Source organism: Carcharhinus amblyrhynchos, chromosome 6 (genome assembly GCF_965287045.1).
Source record: "Carcharhinus amblyrhynchos chromosome 6, sCarAmb.v2.hapA, whole genome shotgun sequence".
NCBI classification, from domain to species: domain Eukaryota; kingdom Metazoa; phylum Chordata; class Chondrichthyes; order Carcharhiniformes; family Carcharhinidae; genus Carcharhinus; species Carcharhinus amblyrhynchos.
In genome coordinates, this window is record NC_137329.1 from 84368300 (window position 1) to 84391150 (window position 22851).

Here is a 22851-nt window from a genome sequence, read left to right on the forward strand (position 1 = left end):
GCATTTAACCTCATCATGCACCTTCTCCCTAAATTACCCTCAGATCCTCCCCACCCACAGCACCCTGAATGCTTTCAGGCCCTGACCCCTGGAGGGATGAAGACAGGGGGTGGTGTGTCCAAGATTTGGATCCTCACCCACTCTGAGGAGCTTATGGGAGAGAAGGGGATGCAGATCATTAGCAATAGCATGATTGAGCTGGAGCATAGAAATGAGCACCTGCCAATCCTCCACTCATCGGAGATATCTCATGTACGTTGCATTCTAGCCCAGATGCCTCTCCATCTCTTGCACTTAATCTTGTGTCCTATGTTGCAGGAAGGGAACCCGAGGCATTTGGGCCATCTGGCATCATGGCTCCCACTGCTACTCCCAACTGCTAGAAAGACTGCTCTGAGGAAGCAGATAAAGGGATTCCCAAGGCTGCAGCAGTTTTGCATCAGCTTCCACCTTGAAATTCACCATCCCAGAGACTCTCACATTGATGGGTCAAGTTAGTAGCGTGGCATCTGGTGCGCAAGATATATCTGCTAATGTACATCAGATAGAGGAGGGAACGTCTGAGGCCTCTGGCATGCAGAGGCCTTGTAAGAAGTCTCACAACGCCAGGTTAGAGTCCAACCAGTTTATTTGATAGTAATCTCGGAAACAGTGTTCCTTCGTCAGGTTTGTGAACCTTCAAAGCTTGTGAGATTACTATCAAATAAACTGGTTGGACTCTAACCTGGTGTTGTGAGACTTCTTACTGTGTTTACCCCAGTCCAACGCTGGCATCTCTACATCATGCAGAGGCCTGCCAGAGGTGAGGGCACAGCTGGTTTCAGGTTATATACTGGACCTTTGCAATCATTTCTCCCTCAGCTGCTGGAGATGCAGCAACAGCGACAATACCACTATGCCACTGCCTCCTCTAAGCATGGCAATGTATGAAACACCATTGCTTAAACCAATCCTATTGCCTCAAACACCACTCTAACTGGAAGCTGGAATCTTAATCAATTAGAGCAAGACTGCAAACATTCAAAAGCATAAGATATATTGCAAATAAAATAACAGTGGAATGAATGCTGTAAAATTGAAAAACAAACTCGTTTTACTAACCTACTTCCCATCATCTTGAAAAATATCAAATGGTTTTAAATGACATTAGCCATTATAGGGGAATATTGCATACCACAAATAGTCAGTAATCCTACCAACCTGAAGGATAAACTTACTTTTGATTTTGCTGCTTTGATATGGCCCATCTATTTTCCATCGCTGTTTCTTCTGTCAAGTGGAGTAAAAATGGTTTCCATGCTATTTTGCTAGTAGTTTTAATACTGAACCTAAATCAGAAATCAAAATGTATAACATGTATGGAAATCTGGAAGTAATGCTCACGAAAACTGTTGGTTCTACAGATCATGTAAATTAGGCCTTAATTTCCTAAAAGAAGCAACACACACAGATAAAACATCTATAATGTTAAAGCTCTGAGAGATAGCTCCCTCCGAAAGTAATCAAGTAAAATATTGGAATATTAGTTTAGCCATTCAATCTGAAATGTTCAAGCAGGTCTAGTTCGCACTCCACAAGGTGAGTTAACTCAACCAACATTCTAAATGCAGATGTGCAATCATATTTCATTACTGAACCAGTTTTTTTAATGTACATAATTATTCAGGAGCTAGGTGATGCAGTTGGATGCGATTGAGCAATGTTTGCCTCCTTCAGCCTGACTGGGAGCAGGTGTTGTGCATTAGCAGGCTGTCACCAAAGGTCCAAAGGAATAATCTCAAATTTGAAGGCAATTCTGGGGAGGAGTAGTGACGGAAGGTGTTAGCAGATAACCAGTCACAATCAATTGCATTATCCATGCTGCTAATAATGGTGAGGTTCATTTAGCAGAAACTAGATGCAGATTGAATCGATCGGGGATCTTCCTTGTCTCTGTAACTCAATTATCTAGAACCCCAGTAATCCAATCCATCAGGGAAACGATCCACGTCCCAGCTATTCATCAGCTCACTGACTAACACTATCAAAACAAGCATCAATTATTTTATGATTCATTCCAGCTCCAGATTAATCTGAAGAAGTAAATATTGGATGACTAATCATTGTTCACAATGAGGACCTTGCTTTGTACAACAAAAATTGGTGCGTATAATGATTTAATTTACAACAAAGGGAAAACTAAGATTGAAAATGTACACAATCATCGAAGATTAGGTCAAGTGGGATCAAAATTAAATGATGTGAATGATTATTCTGAAGATATAGCTTTCCACAATGTAGTCATGAAAGATTGCATTTGGACTGATTCTCCCTTCTCTATTTCCAGGTAGAAAATTCTCCCCAAAACCAGTACAATTGATGTTCACTAGAGATTTCAGCCTTTGGTTTGTCTTTATAGAAGCCATCACTGTTCCTTAATGTTTAACAGCAATAATACTGCAATAATGTACAATACATTAATAAATATCAAGAGCAAAAAAGCTGCTTAGAATCCTCAAAAAACATATCTAAAAATAATCAAAACACCATTTACAGCATATTCCCTATTCTCTCACCTATCCATCAGGCCATCAAAGATTTCATTGCTCATGGGAAATACAAAATTGTTGAAAACTGATTTGAGGTCTTCCACTGAGATTAAACCGCTTTTAGTCACATCAAAAGTCGAAAATGCTTGCAACAAACCGTGATAGTTGGCTCGCACCTGGAAACAAAAAGGAAGCACGCTGCTAACTCTATTTGCTTTTCTTTTTCTTTTACAAATAACATCACAACATGTGAAAAACTACATTTAAAATTGGAAATCAGTGGGCAGGTGAAATAGTTCCTCCAAGGACCATGTCCCCTCACCAAACTTAAATTTATTTACATAGTCAGCAACACTTAGCCATGAGAACATAAGAAATAGGAGCAGGAGTAGGCCATCTAGCCCTTCGAGCCTGCCCCGCCATTCAATAAGATCATGGCTGATCTGAAATGAATCAGTTCCACTTTCCCGCTTTCTCCCCATAACCCTTAATTCCCCTGTCTATCAGAAATCTATCTACCCGTGACTTAAATATATTCAACGAGGTAGCCTCCACCACTTCAATGGGCAGAGAATTCCAGAGATTCACCACCCTTTGAGTGAAGAAGTTCCTCCTCAACTCCATTCTAAACTGCCCTCCCCTTATTTTGAGGTTGTGCCCTCTAGTTCTGCTATCTTTTTTAAGCGGGAAGAATCTCTCTACCTCTACCCTATCTAGCCCCTTCATTATCTTGTACGTCTCAATAAGATCCCCCCTCAGCCTTCTAATCTCTAACGAGTACAGACCCAGTGTATTCAATCTCTCTTCATAAGCTAACCCCCTCATCTCCAGTATCAGCCTGGTGAACCTTCTCTGTACTCCCTCCAAGGCCAATATATCCCTTTGCAAATATGAGGACCAAAACTGCACATAGTACTCCAGCTGTGGCCTCACCAGTGCCCTGTACAGTTGCAGCAAGATCTCCTTGCTTTTATATTCTATTCCCCTCGCTATAAAGGCCAACATTCCATTTGCCTTCTTGATCACCTGCGGCACCTGAGACTGGGTTTTTGCGGTTCGTGCACAAGGACCCCCAGGTCCCTCTGCACTGTAGCATGCTGCAGCTTTTCACCCTTTAAATAATAATCCCTCCTACTATTATTTCTACCAAAGTGGATAACCTCCATCTGCCAGGTCCTCATCCACTCACTTAGCCTATCCAGATCCCTCTGCAGACTTTCCACGCCTTCCATGCAATTTGCTTTTCCACTCATCTTCGTGTCATCAGCAAATTTTGTTACCCTACACTCAACCCCCTCCTCCAGATCGTCTATGTAAATGGTAAACAGTTGAGGCCCCAGCACCAATCCCTGCGACACTCCACTAGTCACCAACTGCCAACCTGAAAAGCACCCATTGATTCCAACTCTCTGCTTCCTGTTAGATAACCAATCTTCACTTCTGGTCGCCTCACTATAGGAAAGACGTAGAAGCTATTGAAAGGGTACAGAGGAGATTTACAAGGATGTTGCCTGGACTGGGAGGCATGCCTTATGAAGTTAGGTTGCGGGAACTGGGTCTCTTTTCCCTGGAGAGACGTAGGTTGAGAGGCGACCTGATAGAGGTTTATAAAATGTTGAGAGGAATAGATAGGGTGGATTCTCAGAGGCTATTTCCCCGGGTTGAAATGGTCGCTACGAGAGGACACAGGTTTAAGGTGCGGGGAGGAAAGTACAGAAGCGATGTTAGGGGTAAGTTTTCACTCAGAGGGTGGTGAGTGAATGGAATCGGCTGCCGTCAGTGGTGGTGGAGGCGAACTCGCTAGGGTCTTTTAAAAGACTTCTGGATGAGTATATGGGGTTTTATGGGATTGGGGGTTATAGATAGGTGTTGATGTGATCAGCGCAACTCGTGGGCCGAAGGCCCTGTTTGTGCTGTTCTCAATCCACACTAATACCTTACCCCCGACTCCGTGCACCCTAACCTTCTGCAGCAACCTTTTGTGAGGCACCTTATCGAACGCCTTCTGGAAATCTAAAAACACCACATCCACCGGTTCCCCTCTGTCTACCGCAGTAGTCACATCCTCATAGAAATCCCATAAATTCATTAAACACGACTTCCCCTTCACGAATCCGTGCTGCATCTACTTGATCAAACCATTCTTTTCTAGGTGTCTTGCTATTTCCTCTTTGATGATGGATTCTAGCATTTTTCCAACTACTGATGTTAAGCTAACCAGCCTATAATTCCCTGCCTTTTGTCTGCTACCTTTTTTAAACAGCGGCGTAACATTAGCTGTTTTCCAATCTTCCGGCACTTCCCCAGATTCCAGTGAATTTTGATAAATAATTACTAAGGCGTCTGCTATCACCTCTGCCATTTCTTTCAGAAACCTGGGATGCATTCCATCTGGTCCCGGGAACTTGTCTACCTTCAGTCCCATTAGTCTATCAAGCACTACCTCTCTACTGACAGTAATTGCATTCAGGACCTCATCTCACACCATCCTTCTATCTTTAATATTCGGCAAGCTATTTGTGTCCTCCTCCGTGAAGACCGACACAATAAACTTATTTAAAGCCTCAGCCATTTCCTCATTACCCAACGCTAAATCCCCCCTCTCGTCCACCAAGGGTCCAACATTCACTCTAGCCAGTCTCTCCTTCTTTATATATTTGTAAAAACTTTTACTATCATTTTTTATACAAGAGCTAGTTTAGCTTTATACTCGATCTTTCCTTTCTTTATCGCTTTCTTAGTCATTCTTTGTTGTTTTTAAAATCTTTCCCAATCTTCTAATTGCCCACTAGCTTTAGCCACTCTGAACGTATCAGCTTTTAATTTAGTACTCTCCTTTGTTTCCTTTGATAACCACGGCTGGTTATCCTTTTTCTTACAGTCCTTCTTTACCATCGGCATATATTTCTGCTGAGTACCGAAAAAGATCTCCTTAAAAATCCTCCACTGTTCCTCAGCTGTCCTACCAACCAATCTGCGTCCCCAATCTACATTCGCCAATTCCGCCCTCATCTTATCATACTCCCCTCTGTTCAAACAGAGGACATAGGTTTAGGACCCTACTTTCTCATCCTCCATCTGCATCAGAAATTCAACCATACTATGATCACTCGTCCCAAGAGGATCCCTCACAAGAAGATCCCTAATTCTACCTGCCTCGTTACACAGTACCAGATCTAAGATAACTCGCTCCCTTGTAGCCAGGTACTTCCTCATACAGAGTATTAACCTGGAGTTCCAGTAACCCTAACACTCCACATTATATATAAAGGCAGGGCTCCCTGATTGGACAAGCCATTACAGCCTTAATCAGGGAGCTCGTACTCTAAGAGATCCACATTGTGGGCCATATTTTCAAACACTCTGCCAAATAAAAAAAGAGGCAGGTCCCACAATGTCACACCCATTATGTCATTGGTGGGGGGACAAGGACAATCAATAAGGAGAATCTCGTCAATGTAAAAGCCATTTTGGGACGCCCCTCAATTCTCTTCCCTGCCACTTTCCCACCCACCAAAAACAGGATGGCGTGACTGTGAGACAGGCAGATAAGTGGACTCAGAATGTGGGAGTGGGACAGCCTCAGCCCTTGTAAGTGAGCAACAAGTTTGAGGGTCATGCAATTTATATCAACAAGAATGAGAGCCAACTGACCATGGCACTATGGTATAAGAAGTCATTCAAGTGGGGTGAGTTAAAAGAGATATAGTGGTAAACAAGGACAGCATAGTCAGGGCTGCTGGCTGCAGCCGAAAGTGAAAATCTAGAATACTGTACTGTCTTCCCAGAGTCAGGGTTCAGGATATCTGCTCAGGGCAGGCAAGGTGGAAGGGATAGGATCTAATTATCATGGTAAGAACAACATAGTTAAGACTAGGAAAGAGGTTCTGCATAGAGTGAGAGGGGCTAGGTACTAAATTACAAGCTGATCAATCAGAATATCAAACATGTAGGGGAAGATGGAGTAAATTAAACAGAAAACCACAATGCAATAGATCACGGTAATGATGATCAGAGAATGGAAGGAAGGAACAGTGATTAAAATCTTAAGCCTATACAAGCAGAAAGGGCCAGAGTTTACAAAAACAGCAGAACAATACTGAAATAAGTGTTCAGTAAGTAAATGCTCACAGCACACACAATGAAACTTGCACATTTCTACACATTACAAACATTAACTGGAGATAGCGCAGGAAGATGGTGTTGAAGTAGATCAGCCATGATCTCAGTAAATGCCAGAGGTGTTCAAAAGGTTCTTATTTCCTGTTCCTATTCCTTATGTTCTTCTCATTTTTAAGACAGTTTTTCCTTCAATTTCCAAATTTACTAAGATAACATAATTTGTATGGTGAATTATAATTTTCTTTGGGTTTGCATACAATCTCATCATGGGTCTTCACTTGAGTGCAGTGATATTCTTGCTTATGAATTGGAACAATATATATTATGAATATCAATGCCAGTAACCAATTTCAATGGTGCAATTTAACGTAATGGGCTAAAAAGTAAATAAATGAACAAGGAGTTTAATAATAAGGGAAAATAATGCAACACAAAATAGCAAATACAAAATATGACACACAAATTGAAAGCCAAGCGAATTATTTATTTTTTGCCAACATTATACACTGGTTTGTTTCCTGTATTCTGTCTCCAAAGATGATTATATTTGTAATTTCCACCTACATCATATTGCAGCATTAGCACTACTGCTGGGTTAAAAGTAGCCCATTGTCGCTACAACAGCCATGCATCACTACACTGCACTGAACAGATATTAGGGTTGGAATTCTCCCAAAGAAATTCTAAAAACTGGAGTAATTCACACTGTATTTTTCAGTTGGAGTTCGGAGAAGAATCTTACACTGCAGATGTCACTAGCACGTATATCAATAAAAATTAGTGGATGAGGCCTATTCCTGCTGGAGAGGCCGGCAGCATAGTGTTGAACGGGCCACCATGCATACGCTGATCTGCCAGCGCTGAGGTTGGTGCATGCACATTAGCTCTGCACTGCTGGCCTCCCACTTGCTGGTCGGCCGCTTCGCCAGCCCTCACATTGGCCCCACACCCTTGGTGTTACCCCATGCCTGATGGGCAGTACCAAGGTGCCCCTTGGGCACTGGCACTTTGCCCCTTGAGCAGTGATGGGGGTCCAGGCTGGCACTGCCAATGTGCCAATACCCAGGGGGCACCCCTGCCACCCTATCCTCTGGGAGGCCACGATTGCCTCGCCCCCCCCCCCCCCCCCCCCACTCCCTTCACTGCAGAGGGGTTGGGCCACTAGTTCCCCATTAGTGTGGAGGTACTATAATCTCAGCTGGAGTGACTCACTCTAATTCTGGTGAAGCGGGGGCAGGGGGAGGAGCGGTTGGCAGGGATGCTAGTGGGCCTGGAGACTTCAGTCTCAGGCCTGCGAATTAATTTAAGTTATATTAAAATTACCATTTAAATGGTCATGGCGTCTCCCCACTGATTTCTGGCATAGAGCTGACGTCGCAGGAAATCTGGTGCTGGGAGACACTATTAGGGTGGGATCTCGTGAATCAACCAACACGGGAATCTCTCAACCTGCTGTGCTAAAAAATTAGCGCAGTGGGATGGGAGAATTGCCCCCTAGATTACTGTCTCATAGTCATTCTGTTATTATTTACATTAAGCTAGTGGTTTAATTAAATTCACAAATGCATCCACTTGCTATGTTTATTGAAATACACCAGAACTGATGCACAAAAGTACCTTTTTTCGTACAGCCAAATCAATTTCATCCATGGATAACCTTTCTAAGTATTTTGTCGACTCCTCACTCACTGGTCGATGGACTTTTCGCTGCTTCTCTTGATCTGGAGAACCATCTGTCCAGTTCATTGCTTCATAAAACCACAATTAAACAAATACAGACATTTTGAAAATAATGACTTACTTAATGTTCTCACTATCAAAAATCAGGGAAATTTGTGTACTTCAGGTGAAGGATGGCCAATATGAAATATGGGACAAATGTTTCTGCAATTTTGTCATTTGGCAGTCTCATTTAGCCAAAGTTTGCAAATCTCACATCAGCCATACTACTCAGACCCAACTGGCCTAATGGTCTCCTTGCCAATCTCACATCTTCCACTATCCATAAACTTTTGCTCATCCAAATCTTTCCCAATCATATCCAAACTCCCATCATTCCCATTGCACTATCTGTGCAATTTGACATAGAGTGGCTCCTGGTCAACCAGTGTCTCAATTTTAAAATTCACGTTCTTGTCTCGATTTCTTTTATGGCCTTGGGCCCACAATATTTTGGTTTTCTCCTCTAGCCCTACTCTGCATTCATCCAACTTTAGTCTTTTCTGTACTCTCTACTTTCTTTGTCCCAGCACTAATGGCCTGGAACTATCTAACTCTGACGCGCTGGAGGTCCTTCCCAAACATCTCTGCCTTTTTCTCCAAAGAGCCTTAAAACTTATGTCACCATCCTAGTACTTTTCCTTTGGCCCAAAGTCAAGTTTTGTCTGGAAAGAGCCTTAGGATGCTTTACTACATTGAAAATGCCATACAAATATTGTTATAGGCGATTTAATTTTTCCTTTCAGTTTGCTTCCTCCTAGATGTAGTAGCTTATACTGGGGTATGCATCCATGGACAATAGCTCCATCAGTTTCTTGCCATTCAGCACAAAACAAAAATAAGGGATCAGCCAGCATCACAATTAAAAAGCACGGGAAAATTTCCTTTTCCTTAATAGACATAACAATGAGCATGTTGAAAGTCAAAGTCACATTGCGTTTGTTTGGCATAGAATCATAGAATTTACGGTACAGAAACAGACCCTTTGGCCCAAACTGGTCCATGTCGACCAAAAAGCCCATCTAACCCTATTTGCCCATATCCCTCCAAACTTTTCCTATCCATGTATCTATCCAAATGCCGTTTAATTGTTGTCAATGTGCCTGCCTCAACCACTTCTTCCGGCAGCTCATTCCACATATATACCACCCCCTGTGTAAGAAAGTCGCTCCTCAGGCTCCGATTAATTATTTCCTCTCTTAATTTAAACCTATGCCCTCTAGTTCTCGATTCCCCAACTCTGGGAAAAAGATCTGGGAGAAAGGCATTCACCCTATCCATGTCTCTCATGATCTTATACACCTCTATAAAATCACGTTTCCCCCCCCCAACTATATTCAGTGCTTTAACTGATGAAGGCCAGCATGTCAAAAACCTTCTTCACTGCCCCATCTACCTGTGACTCCACCTTTAGAGAACCATGCACCTGAACTCCAAAACCCCTCTGTTCCACGATATTTCCTAAGGTCCTGCCATTCACCATGAAAGTCCTACCTTGATTTGACTTTCCAAAATGCAATACCTCACACTTACCTGTATTGAACTCCATTTGCCATTTTTCGGCTCACTTCCCTAGCTGACCAAGATCCTGCTGCAATTTTTGATAACCTTCCTCACTATCTACAATAGCACCTATTTTAGTGTCATCTGCAAACTTAGTGATCATGCCTTGTACGTTCTAATCCAAACTGTTGATATAGATAACAAACAGCAGTGGGCCCAGCATTGACTCCTGAGGCACACCACTAGTCACAGGTCTCCAGTCCAACAAGCATTGTTCTACCATAACCCTCTACTTCCTACCATCAAGCTCTCCCTGGATTCTTTGTGATCTAACCTTCCAGAGAAGTCTACCATGTGGAACTTAATCAAAGGCCTTACTGAAGTCCATACAGGCGACATCTACCGCCCTGCCCTTGCCAACCTTCCTAGTCATTTCATCAAAGAACTCTAGCAAATTTGTAAGGCATGATGCAAAGCATCCTTCTATCGAAATTAATACAAAGGTTTCCTGGATCTTCTCTCTTTCCAAACAAAAAATCTTTGAGAAACAGTTCTTCATTAATATAGTGCTTCTTCAACTGGATTCTCTGTGCACAATATTCTAATGGTTCCCCAATACGCCCTGTTTTGTATTAAGTCAAAGATGGAATCAGACAAGAGCAAAGTTCTCTTTGGCTATAGGGAACAATTGTAAATCAACAAGGGTTTTTACTTCAGGTCACTATCTTAAAAAGAAAGTTTGGTAGATGAATGAATTTGGCTGTGATATTGATTAGTCTGAAGACATTTCCTGTCTGGATTTAAATGTAATAAATCTCCAGTGGAGAACAGCGAGCAAACCACAAGCTGGCTGGCAAAAGAAGTGTGGAGGAGTTAGAAAAATTACTTATGCAGATACTTTGCCCTGAACCTCCCACAAACCATAATCTAAATGGCCTCCCAGTTAACACAGCATTCCTAGCAAATCTCAGCCAATGATTCTCTTTAGCTGGTAGTTTGATACAGAAATATGGCCCAAACTATTAGGTTTCAGTCTCTCCTGAAGGTTAAATAACCGGCCTCTGTTGTTTTTTTTATTCATTCATGCTTTGTGGATGTCAGTGGGTAGGCCAGCATGTATTGCCCATCCCTAATTTTCTGTAAGAGAACACTTAAGAGTCAACCACATTGTTGTGGGTTTGGAATCACACGTGGGGAAGACCAGGTAAGGGACAGCAGATTTCCTTCACTAAAGGGCATTAGTGAACCAGATGAATTTTTACAATAATTGGCAATGTTTTTATTTAGACTTGTTTTATAATTTCAGATTTGTATTGAATTCAAATGTCACCATCTACCATGGTGGCATTTGAACCTGGTTCCCCAGAGCAATATACTGGGTCTCTGGAATACTAGTGCAGTGATAATACATCACCACCTCCCCTTAACTGTCGTTTCTTCAATAGAACAGCAGAAACCTTAACTGTCTTTGTGATCATATATGTGCAACATCAGTAAGACTGCTTAGTTCCACCTCTGTAAAATTACCTGACTCTGCTCCACTGCAGCTTTTCTGCTGCTGAAACCCTCATCCATGTTTTTGTTACCTCTGGACCTAACTATTTTAACTCTTCCTTGGGCTGCTTTCAATGTTCTACCCTTTGTGAACTTGAGGCAATCTAAAACTCTGCTGTTGACTTCTTAATTTGCCCCACATCCTGTTCATCCATCAGCTCTGTGATTGTTGATCTAATTGGCTCCTGATTAAGACACTGACTTTATTTTGTAATTTGTACCCTTGTTTTCAAATCAGTTTTTACCCTTGGCCCTCTCAATCTCTGGAATTTCCTCCATCCCAGAACATAAGAACATAAGAAATAGGAGCAGGAGTAGGCCATCTGGCCCCTCAAGCCTGCCCCGCCATTCAATAAGATCATGGCTGATCTGTCACTGCTCAGTTCCACTTTCCCGCCCTCTCCCCATAACCCTTAATCCCCTCTCTTATCAAAAACCCATCAACCCGCGTCTTAAAAATATTTAGCGAGGCAGCCTCCACCACTTCAACGGGCAGAGAATTCCAGAGATTCACCACCCTTTGAGTGAAGAAGTTCCTCCTCAACTCCATTCTAAATTAATACTTCTCCATTTTTGATCCCATGAGCATCCTTAAACTTTATTGCTCCACTACTGGCATTTGTACCTTCAGCTACCAAGGCCTAAAGGTTTGAAATTTATTTCTTAATCCACTCTAACTCCTCCAATATCTTTTTCCTACCTTGGCACTCCTTGAAACCTACCTGTTTGACCAAGAGTTCTATGGGGAGACAATGGCCTAGTGGTATTATCATTGTACTATTAATCCAGAAACTCAGCTAATGTTCTGGGGAGCTGGGTTCAAATCCCACTACGGCGGCTGGTGCAATTTGAATTCAATAAAAAAATCTGGAATTAAGAATCTACTGATGACCATGAAACCATTGTCAATGTCGGAAAAACCCACCTGGTTCACTAATAGCCTTTAGGGAAGGAAATCTGTTGTCCCCACTGGTCTGGATTACATGTTACTCCAGAGCCACAGCAAAGTAGTTGATTCTCAACTGCCCTTGGGCAGCTAGGGATGAGCAAGTATTATTTAGCCATTTAAACTTAATCTGATGAGATACAAAATACCGCATGACAAATGTTAGACTAATGATAGATTTACAGTTACAAACTTATGTGAACAACATTATTAGCTTCAGACCATACCTTGTGCCACACTTTCAGAAATATGTTTGTTACAAGGTTCAACACATATGCCCAGTTTTTCCAGAAATTGCTTGTAATTCACTGTTCCAGTTCTAGAAAGGTGGTATCGAGAACAGAGCCTGATGGAAATAAATAGCTTGGTCAGTAAAATTTACAAGATGTATCAACAGGCAGAGTTTAATTGTGGTGACAGGATCCTGCCAATTAGTTGAAGAACTGGTGGAACTAAGCATCACCTTTCCACATGATACCTGAATTTTTAGTGCAATTAGGTAGTTATTTGGGCAGCGCATATGCAATTAAGGCCTCAATACAGTGGAAGATCATCCCCTGAAAGGGACTGGCCAATCAGAGGCCTCTGCAAGTCTGGCAGTGCCAGTGGATGTACTGGCCATTTCCTCCAGTGTCATGTAAGTAGGGGCGGAGGTGGCGCACACTGGCCAGGGTGGTGAAAGTAGCACTGACCAGAGGTTCGAGGATTAGCTGGTGAGGAAGGGGGGCGTGCTGGTCTGCAAGTAGTATAGAGTGCAAGATGAGGTGGGGAGAAAGGAGAGGGGGGACAGGAGGTGGCTTCCAAATGTCTGCATACTTGATCAGGCTCAGAGTGCCTCCCTGCAAGGTGAGCTAGCGAATTAACAAGAGCAGTAGCAGGATGAGGCCCTTAGCCACTTAAGGGTCTCAACTGGTCTACAGGCAGGAAAGTTGCCTGCAAGCCTTCAAGGTCATAAGGAGGTGGAAAGGCTGTGGGGTCTCCATCCTGCACTCTTCTGCCCAATCACATTGCATCCCCTTTGACTTTGAACTCACCTCCAGGAAAGACATGGCACCCTCGATTCTTGAGTCAGAATGTTGTAGGTTTAAGTCTAGAGACCTGAACACATAACTTAAGTTGGCACTTCAGTGCAGCATGAATTTTTGGATGAGAAATTAAATTGAGGCCCCTTGCCTCTCAGACAGCTGTTTAAGATCCCACAGCATTACTTGAGGAAGAGAAAAAATTAATACTGGCTAGTTTCTTAATTTTGAAGCTGAGACTACACTCAGCACTCATAATGTCGAGAGTAACACTGTTACAGGCCTCGGAACAGATCTTGCCATTGAAATCAGGAATCTAATCTTTTTATCTTCTTTCACTGAGAACAAAATGATCAGTTACATAAAGTTAAAAAATTATCAGTTAGGTAAGATAAAACACAAATGCATTAACAATTCTTAGAAAGGTGTAGCACTTATTCCTGCCAAGAGATATATAGCAGGATTTTCAGGATCCCACGGCATGTATCGTAGTGGTGGGAGGTGGCCACTGTTGACTGGCAGCAGGATCTTCCAGTCCTGTTACTGTCAATGGGAGATCCGCAGCAGGGGGAGACGCGTCAGCAGGACCAGATCCCACCATCGGCCATTGGCCTGAAAATCTCACCATTATTTGAAAACCATTAAAACTGAAGAGCAACCCAAAATTTACAAGTTTCATCCTTTTCTTGACACTGACTCATGCTAAGATCTTGGTGCCTTGCTCATATTCTGTTCTTTTTTTATATACTTTTTAAACAGCATGCATTTATTGTCAATGGTGAAGGTGGAGTAACTAATAACTGTTATTCACTAATGCAGTAAGGAATTAGCACAACCAACTTCTGATCAACATAAAATAAATAGTCCATTATAATATTATCAAATTATTCTCAGTCCATTCAAAGCAATGAGTTGGTCTTCAATGTCATAGTCCTTTTCAGTATTCATTACTCTTCTGTTGTAACATATAAAACTGATTATATCACTTCCTTGCAATTACTAACGGCTATATATTCTATCATGCATATGGCAAAAGATACATTTTCTTACTGCATTCAATAAAATCTGCAATTTAACAACTTTTGCATTGGATTACAATGGAATGTCAACAAATCAAAGAACAGTCAAAAGTAGTGCATCTGCTTGTACTGACCTTTCAAATTGAGAATCTGTCATTCGAAAGCAGTAGCTCTCAAGAACTCTTCGAACTTCATAGCACCAAATGTGACCATCCTTATTATAATCAAACAACTTAAAGGCTCTGATGAGGTTTTTTAAATTATTTGAAATCTAAGTTAGAGAAATAAAAGTATTATCATAAAATTCCTATAATGCAGAATGAGGCCATTTGGCCCATCGATTCCGACCGATAACTATCCTACCCAGACCATATTCCCATAACCCCACATATTTACCCCACTAATCCCTCTAACCTATGCGTCTCGGATACTAAGGGGTAATTTAGCATGGCCAATGCAACTAACCCGCACATCTTTGGTCTGTGGGAGGAAACCGGAGAACCTGGAGGAAACCTACGCAGACGCAGGGAGAACGTGCAACTCCATATAGACAGTGACCATAGCCAGGAATGGAACTGAGGTCCCTGGCGCTGTGAGGCAATAGTGCTAAACACTATGCCACTGTGCCGCCCAATTAATTATAGATTAATTAGTTGTGGATTTGTGCAATCTTACTACAAAAATGAGTCAGCGCATTTTCCCTTCACCACTGGGATATACATACATCCATCTTAGAGGGCAGAGGTGGCCTCAATTTGATTTCTTGTCCAAAGCTGGAACCTACATCAGTGCACCATTCTCTCAGTACTGCACTAAAGTACCAGCACAGGTTATGTGCTCAAGTCTTTAGACTTGAAACCACAATATTTTGATTCAAGAAGTGAAAGTGTTAGCACTGAGCTGCGGATCCGCCTTCTAATCCAGTCTGAATGGATATTGCAAGCAGCAAGAATCTGGCACTAAATCAACCTGAACAGTTCAACGTTGCTATTTCTGAATGAGGTGGTCAATCTAACTTTTTTTCCTTTGTTCTTTCATGGGATGTGGGCATCACTGGCAGGGTGAGCATTTGCTACCCATCCCTAATTGCCCTTGAAGCAACTTGCTCGACCATTTTAGGGGGCAATTAAGAATCAGCCACATTTCTGTGGATCTAGAGTCACTTGTAGGCTATCTTGGGTAAGGATAGCAGATTTCCTTCCCTAGAGGGCATTAGTGAACCAATGCTAAGAGACGGTGATTTTGTGAATGTGCAGTCACTTGGATAAGCTCACATCTAAGTTAGAAAACTACACTCTATGCATTTTTCTCCAGAGTATTTGTCAATTCAAACAAAAGATCATTGTCATTGTGGAATTAAATTTCCCAATGGGCTGCCTTCAAGACTGAGAGGACAATACAGCACAGGAACAGGCTTGATGGGCTAAAGAGCCTGTTCCTATGCTGTACTGTTGTTTGAGTCTCAAAAGGGAAATGCTCAGTAAACAGTAAATGCTCAGTAAATAGCCAATAAATACCATATGCACGGTTCAACTGTAGACCTGAGTGTTGGGAAGCAAAGAGTCAATGTAGACTTTTAAGAAATTATGTTATAAAATCATTACCCTGCTCAGGTTCGGTGAAGTATTGAGTCATAAACAAGTGACAATCCCCCAAACTTCTGTGGCGCTTATGTATGCCCCAACTAATTTGTAAAATAAAGGGCAATGTAAAAGCTAAACCAATCTATCCGTAATTCCATGCTTTAGTACTGAATTAATAAGGATGATTGATCCCAAGGGGATCATTCAGATGAAATTTTACTTTTTCTCTGGTAAAAGTAGCATTTTTCTTATCTTTGGGTTCATCATGTTTCTTCCCTAAAAGCCTTTGTCCAACCAGGTGTACAAGGTCTATTTAGCAGTACAAGGTACCTTTAAGGACATTGGTGGGATCTTATCATTATTAACTGTGGAATTTACTTTCGACTTTAGCCACATACCAGGGGATATCTCACCTTTTCTCTGAGATGATTCTCAATTTGCTTTAATGTTAAATTGCAATTGGATAAAATGGAACTGCTCCTGGAGAAAGAAAGTAGAATAGACACACAGGCAAACAGCTAATTGGTGTTGTGAAAGAAATCCAGTTCATTGTTTAAAGATACAACTGTTGCTATAAACAACATTTACAGAATACAAGAATGGTCAGCAGTACCCAGGTAAAGGTCGAAAGAAAAATCATATGGACTCAAAACTTGGGTCATAGCTTCCACCCAGCAGCGTAAAGTCATGGCCCATTGGAATTACAAGAGTATAAAACACACTTAGCTGCTTTTGAAAGCTTAGTTGAAACCTCTGCTGACTGGAGCTGCTTGGGACCTGCAACAAAAGAGTCCTCAAAGACCACAGCATAATACAACTCCAGAAAACTCAAGGAGGCCACACAACATTTTTTACTGCACTGGCTGTCATAAAGTTTAAAGGACCCAGTTTAAGTAACAGGCCAGGGAGAAGGCAAGTGGATGGAAATTGGCTAGTCAATTTGGGGGAGGAATTGGGGGTGGATCCCCTGGTGTCTGGAGGTCTAGGGAGTGGCAGGCGGTGGAGGGGGGGAGGGGTGTTCCCGGTGGAGTTATAAAGGTAGAAGAGAGCCAGCTGGGAATCTAAGTTAGCACTTCTGGGCAATTGCCTCATAAAGCCTTATCTGGGAACTTCCAAAAGGAATTTTTGGGGTGTCCCCCCAAAGTCCAACACTGCAGAGCCATAAAGTTATGGTCCTGCTTCACCCTCTGCCGATGCTGCCAGGCCTGCAGAGTTTTTTCAAGCATTTTGTTTTTATTTCAGATTTCTAGCATCAGCGGTATTTTGCTTTTATCTAGGTAAAGCATGTTTGATTATTTAGAACAGGTATGGACTGTACTGTGTGGCAGAAGTATGTTTGGGAACGGACAGAACTTTCCAAAATAACATTTGCACATAATATGCAACAGGAAAGAAAAACACAAGTTAAATTGTGAAACTTAACATCAAAAAATCTAGCATCAAGTAATAGTTAAGTAAATTCCAGTTAACAGTGTTCAGATTATATACTTCCATAGGCTTTACGGCCTGCAAACCTGGTGAGTGTGACTGAAATGCTATTCTTATTAAAATGTTACTGGCTGATGAAAAGATTAATGAAGGAAAATTGGGGCAATGCTGTTTTTATGTGAATAGGGTGGCATGATCACATCTACATTGGTCACGACCAATATTTTGCTGCTGGCCTCATCTACACGAAATCAAGAAACTGTAAACACCAATTGGGTAGGCATGCAGGTAGGCAAGTTTTTTGGGGTTAGTGGGAGACCTAACCTACAGCTGCTTGCAGTATTTTTGGGAAATCAGGAAGAGCATTTTGCCTGAGCAACAATATTCCTTTATAAACTTTCTGAGTGTGTACAGTGTATCTCCAAAGGAAACCAACTTTGTACTATCTGCAAAGATCTTGCTGAATTTAATCAGTTACTCAGCCAATAAATTTCTTACTTGCAATTAAATAGTCTTGTTATGACTAAAGGGATCGTTTCTTTATTTACAGAAATAGTGTAAAAATTACTATTTCATTTAGTCACAGGATAGACTACTGAGATCTGACAGTCTAAATACTGGCTAGACTTTTTAATTGTACTAATTTGGATTCTTTTGTTTGTAAGACTGTATCATATGAAGCAAATTTGCTGATCCAGTTGATAAATTAATTACTGAATGTGCAATGTGTTAATACAAATCTTAAAGATCTCAAGTTCATATCAGATCTATGGTGGGCTAGTTGATTTCACCTGTGGTATTAGTAGGACCGCACAATGAGTTGCAGCGACCTTGGCTAGGAAAAGAAACAAAACATTTGCGGTTTCATAACTGAATGGCCCACTCCCACTCCTGTACCTTATGTTAACCTCATATTTTCTTTTCAGATCTCCTTCATTAAATGCCCAGTGAAAAATACTATTAAACAGACACTCATAAAGTTATGTTTTTTAAATGGAGTTTTACTTTTATTTTCCTGTCCTAAGTATCGGCGGGCATTGGAATAAATCAGAAAATATTGGAAATCTGCAACTGGTCAATTAGCATAGTTAAAGAGAAAAGGTAATTTTTGAGATTTCGGATACGTGCAATCCGTCAGAGTGAAGTGTGTACATCCGAAAAGACATTGGCCATCTTTTTCACTTCTTTATATCGTATTTCCAGTTTTGTCTTTTCATTTTCGGTACAAACCTTGTGTTTGCACTTCTTACTCGGGATCCATCCACTGCACAAAATTTATCCAGAAATACCATGTAAGAAATTGTTCCATCACTGTTGATGGGAAGCTTAAAAAAACAAGGAATATATTTTATAATAAAAGATAAACACAAAATTCACTTTCACTACAAGGAAATAACCACTACTAGAAAATAACTGCAAAAGGATGATCTGATTTTGGGGAGAAGAAGCCCATTTTAAAATGTTTGACTTTGTAATCAACCAGGTGTTCAATATTCTACATTTTAATGCAAAGTAATGGATCAGAACCATCTCTATTTCTACAACTATATTCAGAATTTGCTTTATCTGTGAAACAATTTACATTCTTCAGAACTTTATCACGGCCACTTGGTAGAACATATCCTGATTATTGCTGGAAAAAAAGAGGCACGTTGTCAAAGCTTTTTATTTTGCATTCATCAGGACAGAATCACTAGAATACCGAATCTAAAGGGAACAACAATTTATACTGCATGAGAAGGGCTGCTTGTTTGTTTGGCAAGTGGACTCCGATTGGTAGAAGTGTTAGAACATAGAACGGTACAGGCCCTTCAGCCCTCAATGTTGTGCTGAGCTATGTCCAAATCCAAGATCAAGCTATCCCACTCCTTATAATTCTGTGCTCCATGCGTCTATCCAATAAGCGCTTGAATGTTGCCATGGGGAATATACTAGGCAGAAGGTAATGGCCAAGATATTATTTCAAATCAAACCAGGTAAGTTGACTCTAGCTGGTCAAGGCAATGCTATGGAGAATGAGCCAGGAATGGTTGCCCCCCAGGCTTTTGTTTAGTTGAATAAGGCTCACTATGTGGACATATTCTTTCTGTCTGCAAAGGACAGGGCTATTGTATTTGAATATATTTAGTTCCCAGTAAATTTAAGTGAGCCACACCAAGCCTGACTTTTAATCTTTAATAAGTGTTGTCCAATCACATAATCACATCTAATTTTGGACACTGTATTCTGAGCTTTGTAAGCATCGGCTGATTGAGTATGGTCAGTCATTTGCCTTTTGCGAACAACTGAAGGTTTGATATGATCAACCAGTCATTGGGATGAATGGTCCACAAAAGTGGCATCACACTAACACCGAAATCCATAGACCACATTGCTCAATTGTGTGGTAGGCAAAACACCTTTTTGGCTTGACTCAGCATCCTATTAATAGCCATGGGACCCCCTCTAGGCCCAGCTCTTACTAATATCTGGTTTTCACGAAAAACATGTTTTTAAGTGGAATGATTCCTAACCTTATCCCCCTTGCACATTTCCAATTTGTAGATAAGATATTTACTATATTTGAATTTGCAGTTGCATGTAAGAATTTCCTTACACACCTTAGTAGACTCAATCCTGCATGCAAATTCACCTGTGAAGTGGAACAATCAAACAAGCTCCCTTTCCTTCATGTGCAACTGAGAAATCTGCTACGGGGTTCTGTACTACTCTCCATAAGCCTACCTTCACTGGTCAATATATGTATTAGAATTCTTACAGTTACACACACTATAAACTTGGCCTTCTTAAAAAAGGCCCAAACCATTTGCTTACCATACAAGCAAAGCTATCCTGTGGAAATAGCTATCTTGATCAGATCATTGCTTGCTGCTTAATGCGCAAACTCATGATTGGGCCTAAGGTTGCCACTTTCGGATCTGAAAATTGCCCAGTTCACCTCAGATTACCCTGAGAGGACAAGTTGTTTCAAAGATTTGAGGAACAGGTGAAGTTACCTGTTTCCTGCTACGACTATCCAGTAACAAGCACAAGTGGTATTCTTCACAGGATGCCACCATCAAGCTAAAAAGACTTTCTGCCTAACACACAACTGAGTAGTATGAATTTCAATGCAGCTGTAATTGGTCAATGATATGAAATAGCATGTCCTTTCAGCTGTTCACAACATGCAAAGTACTGACTGTACTCAAGTGTGTCCACATTAATTATGCAAATTCTTGGCATATCACCCATATGGAGTACATCTACTATATGGAATAGCACTTTAAATCAACCAGGAATAATAAAAAAAAATGATAATAATAGTAATAAAATTCTTGGCTGCACTAAATCCAAGCATTAAAATTTTTTAGTCCTTGACTACCTTCGCAAGTAGATCCTGGAATTGTTTTGCATTAAGAGGCAGCAAAAACTTTTCAATTACTCTGCGGAATTCGCCTTTGGTAACTGTTAGGTTTCGGTCCACATCATAAGCATAGAAAGCTCTTCTCAAGTCAGCTTCTCTTTCCTTGGCTCTCTCAGCAAGAATGTGTTCAATTTTTGTAATAGAACAACTCAGATCTGACTCAGAGTATAATGAGCCTAAGAAATAGATTACAAATTAAATTTAAACAACTGGAGTGCAATACAAAAGAACAACATTTTGACAGTTAATCTGCCTTGAACAAGACAACACGCAAACATAGGCAAATACTGACAAATATGAATTAGTGTCATTATCAAAATATCCATCAAGGGGAAACTGTATTTGCAAAACTGGCAACTTCATCATGTCTCAACTCTGTATAACTATATAAACCAAACTGAAAGACATGATGACCTGATTTTCATGCAGCCACACTGACAAGTACTGATGGTGGCTCAGTGGTTAGCACTGCTGCCTCACAGCAGGGACCCGGGTTCAATTCTAGCCTTGGGTGACTCTCAGTGTGAAGCTTGCACGTTCTTCCCCTGTCTACATGAGTTTCCTCTTACAGTCCAAATAGGTGCAGGTTAGGTGGATTGGCCATAATAAAATTGCCCATTAGTGCCCAAAGATATGGGTTAATCATATTAAGGGTTGCGGGGATAGAGTGAAAGGGAGGGCCTGGGTAAGATCTTCTAATGGAGAGTTGGTGGAGACTTGATGGGCCCGATGGCCTCTTTCTGCACTGTAGGATTCTGTAGTACGATTGTTCTTTGGTTCTCCCTCGTCACACCAAAAAAAGGGAAGCGAAACAATGCAAACACAGGGAATTGGCAGTGCAGACAGTTAGGCATGAACCCTCCATCTCAAATCCAGCCCAGAATAACAGAGTCAAATTCTCATTTTGTCTGCTGGTTTTAGGGGTGTGGTGTGAAATAAATCTCAATCCAATTCCTAATGAGCATAAGCCTAGTACACAAAACTGCTATAATTGAACACTAATTAATGATCTCATTCATCCACATAAGCCCAGGATGGCAGATTTCAAAATGGGAAAAAATAAGGTTACATTTTGCAAACATTAGCAATATTGCTGATAGCTGAAATATTCAGTCCATGTTTTTAATACAGCAATAGACCAATAAAAATCTTAAGATAAAGCATATTTATTAGTTTTATGCCATGTATTTCCATGTCCTTTTACCTGAAGATGATTGCAGTGAAGCTCGACTATTGGAGTTACGTGATGAGATCCTCCCCTGTGTCGATTGGGGTCTTGGAGTCAGTGACATTCCATGAGACTCCAGGCATAGAGACCTCAAGTCAGGGGAAGAGCCAACCATCCTTTTTAAATACTTGAAACAACAATCTGTAATCCCAAGATTTAAGGCTCAGCATGTAAAAATAACAACATGCAAGTGCAAATCATCTATTATTTTCACAGAAGACCGATATCTATCTCTGTGATGTGTGACATTAACCTGCTCCCACTCTGTTTTCAATACTAGTTACCAGCCTTCATGCTATCTCCCTCACCCCTGACTGGGAGCGTTACTTCTCCCCACCTGCCCACTAAGTCAGTTACCTGATGCTGACAGTGCCCTATCGCTGGTTACCTGTCTCCGCTGAAGCCCAGTGTCTGGTTATCTGTCCCCACTGGTGACTAGGGAATGGTTACCTGTCTGTGCCCAGGAAATTGGTTAACTGTCAGTGACCAAGAAGCTGGTTACTTGTCTCTGCCAGTGCCCAAGGAGCTGGTTATTTGTTTGTGCCTGAGCCCACAGAGTTGATTACCTGTCTGTGCTCAGGGAGCTGAAACTCTATCTGTAGCCTGGGAGCTGGCTCCCTGTCTGTTCCCAGGGATTTGGTTCCTTTAGTTCTCAGGAGCTGGTTCCCTGTCTGTGATGTAGAGATGCCAGCATTGGACTGGGGTAAACACAGTAAGAAGTCTCATAACACTAGGTTTAAGTCCAACCAGTTTACTTGATAGTAATCCCACAAGCTTTCAGAAACGGTGTGCC

The 22851-nt window shown here is 41.4% G+C and overlaps 1 protein-coding gene across 1 annotated transcript in view; it reads right to left on the minus strand.

The window, feature by feature from the left end:
- The window catches only part of efcab6 (EF-hand calcium binding domain 6), a 94292-nt gene extending 72101 nt beyond the window's left edge, over positions 1-22191 (minus strand). The window contains exons 1-9 of the mRNA XM_080190828.1: positions 22035-22191; positions 20789-21006; positions 18655-18749; positions 16410-16476; positions 14548-14684; positions 12600-12718; positions 8268-8398; positions 2556-2704; positions 1218-1328 (exon numbers count right to left, since the gene is read on the minus strand). Coding sequence (XP_080046954.1) covers positions 1218-1328; positions 2556-2704; positions 8268-8398; positions 12600-12718; positions 14548-14684; positions 16410-16476; positions 18655-18749; positions 20789-21006; positions 22035-22173 — 1166 coding nt within the window. The 5' untranslated portion in view covers positions 22174-22191. The remainder of the gene's footprint in view (positions 1-1217; positions 1329-2555; positions 2705-8267; positions 8399-12599; positions 12719-14547; positions 14685-16409; positions 16477-18654; positions 18750-20788; positions 21007-22034) is intronic.
- Positions 22192-22851: the final 660 nt, after the last annotated feature.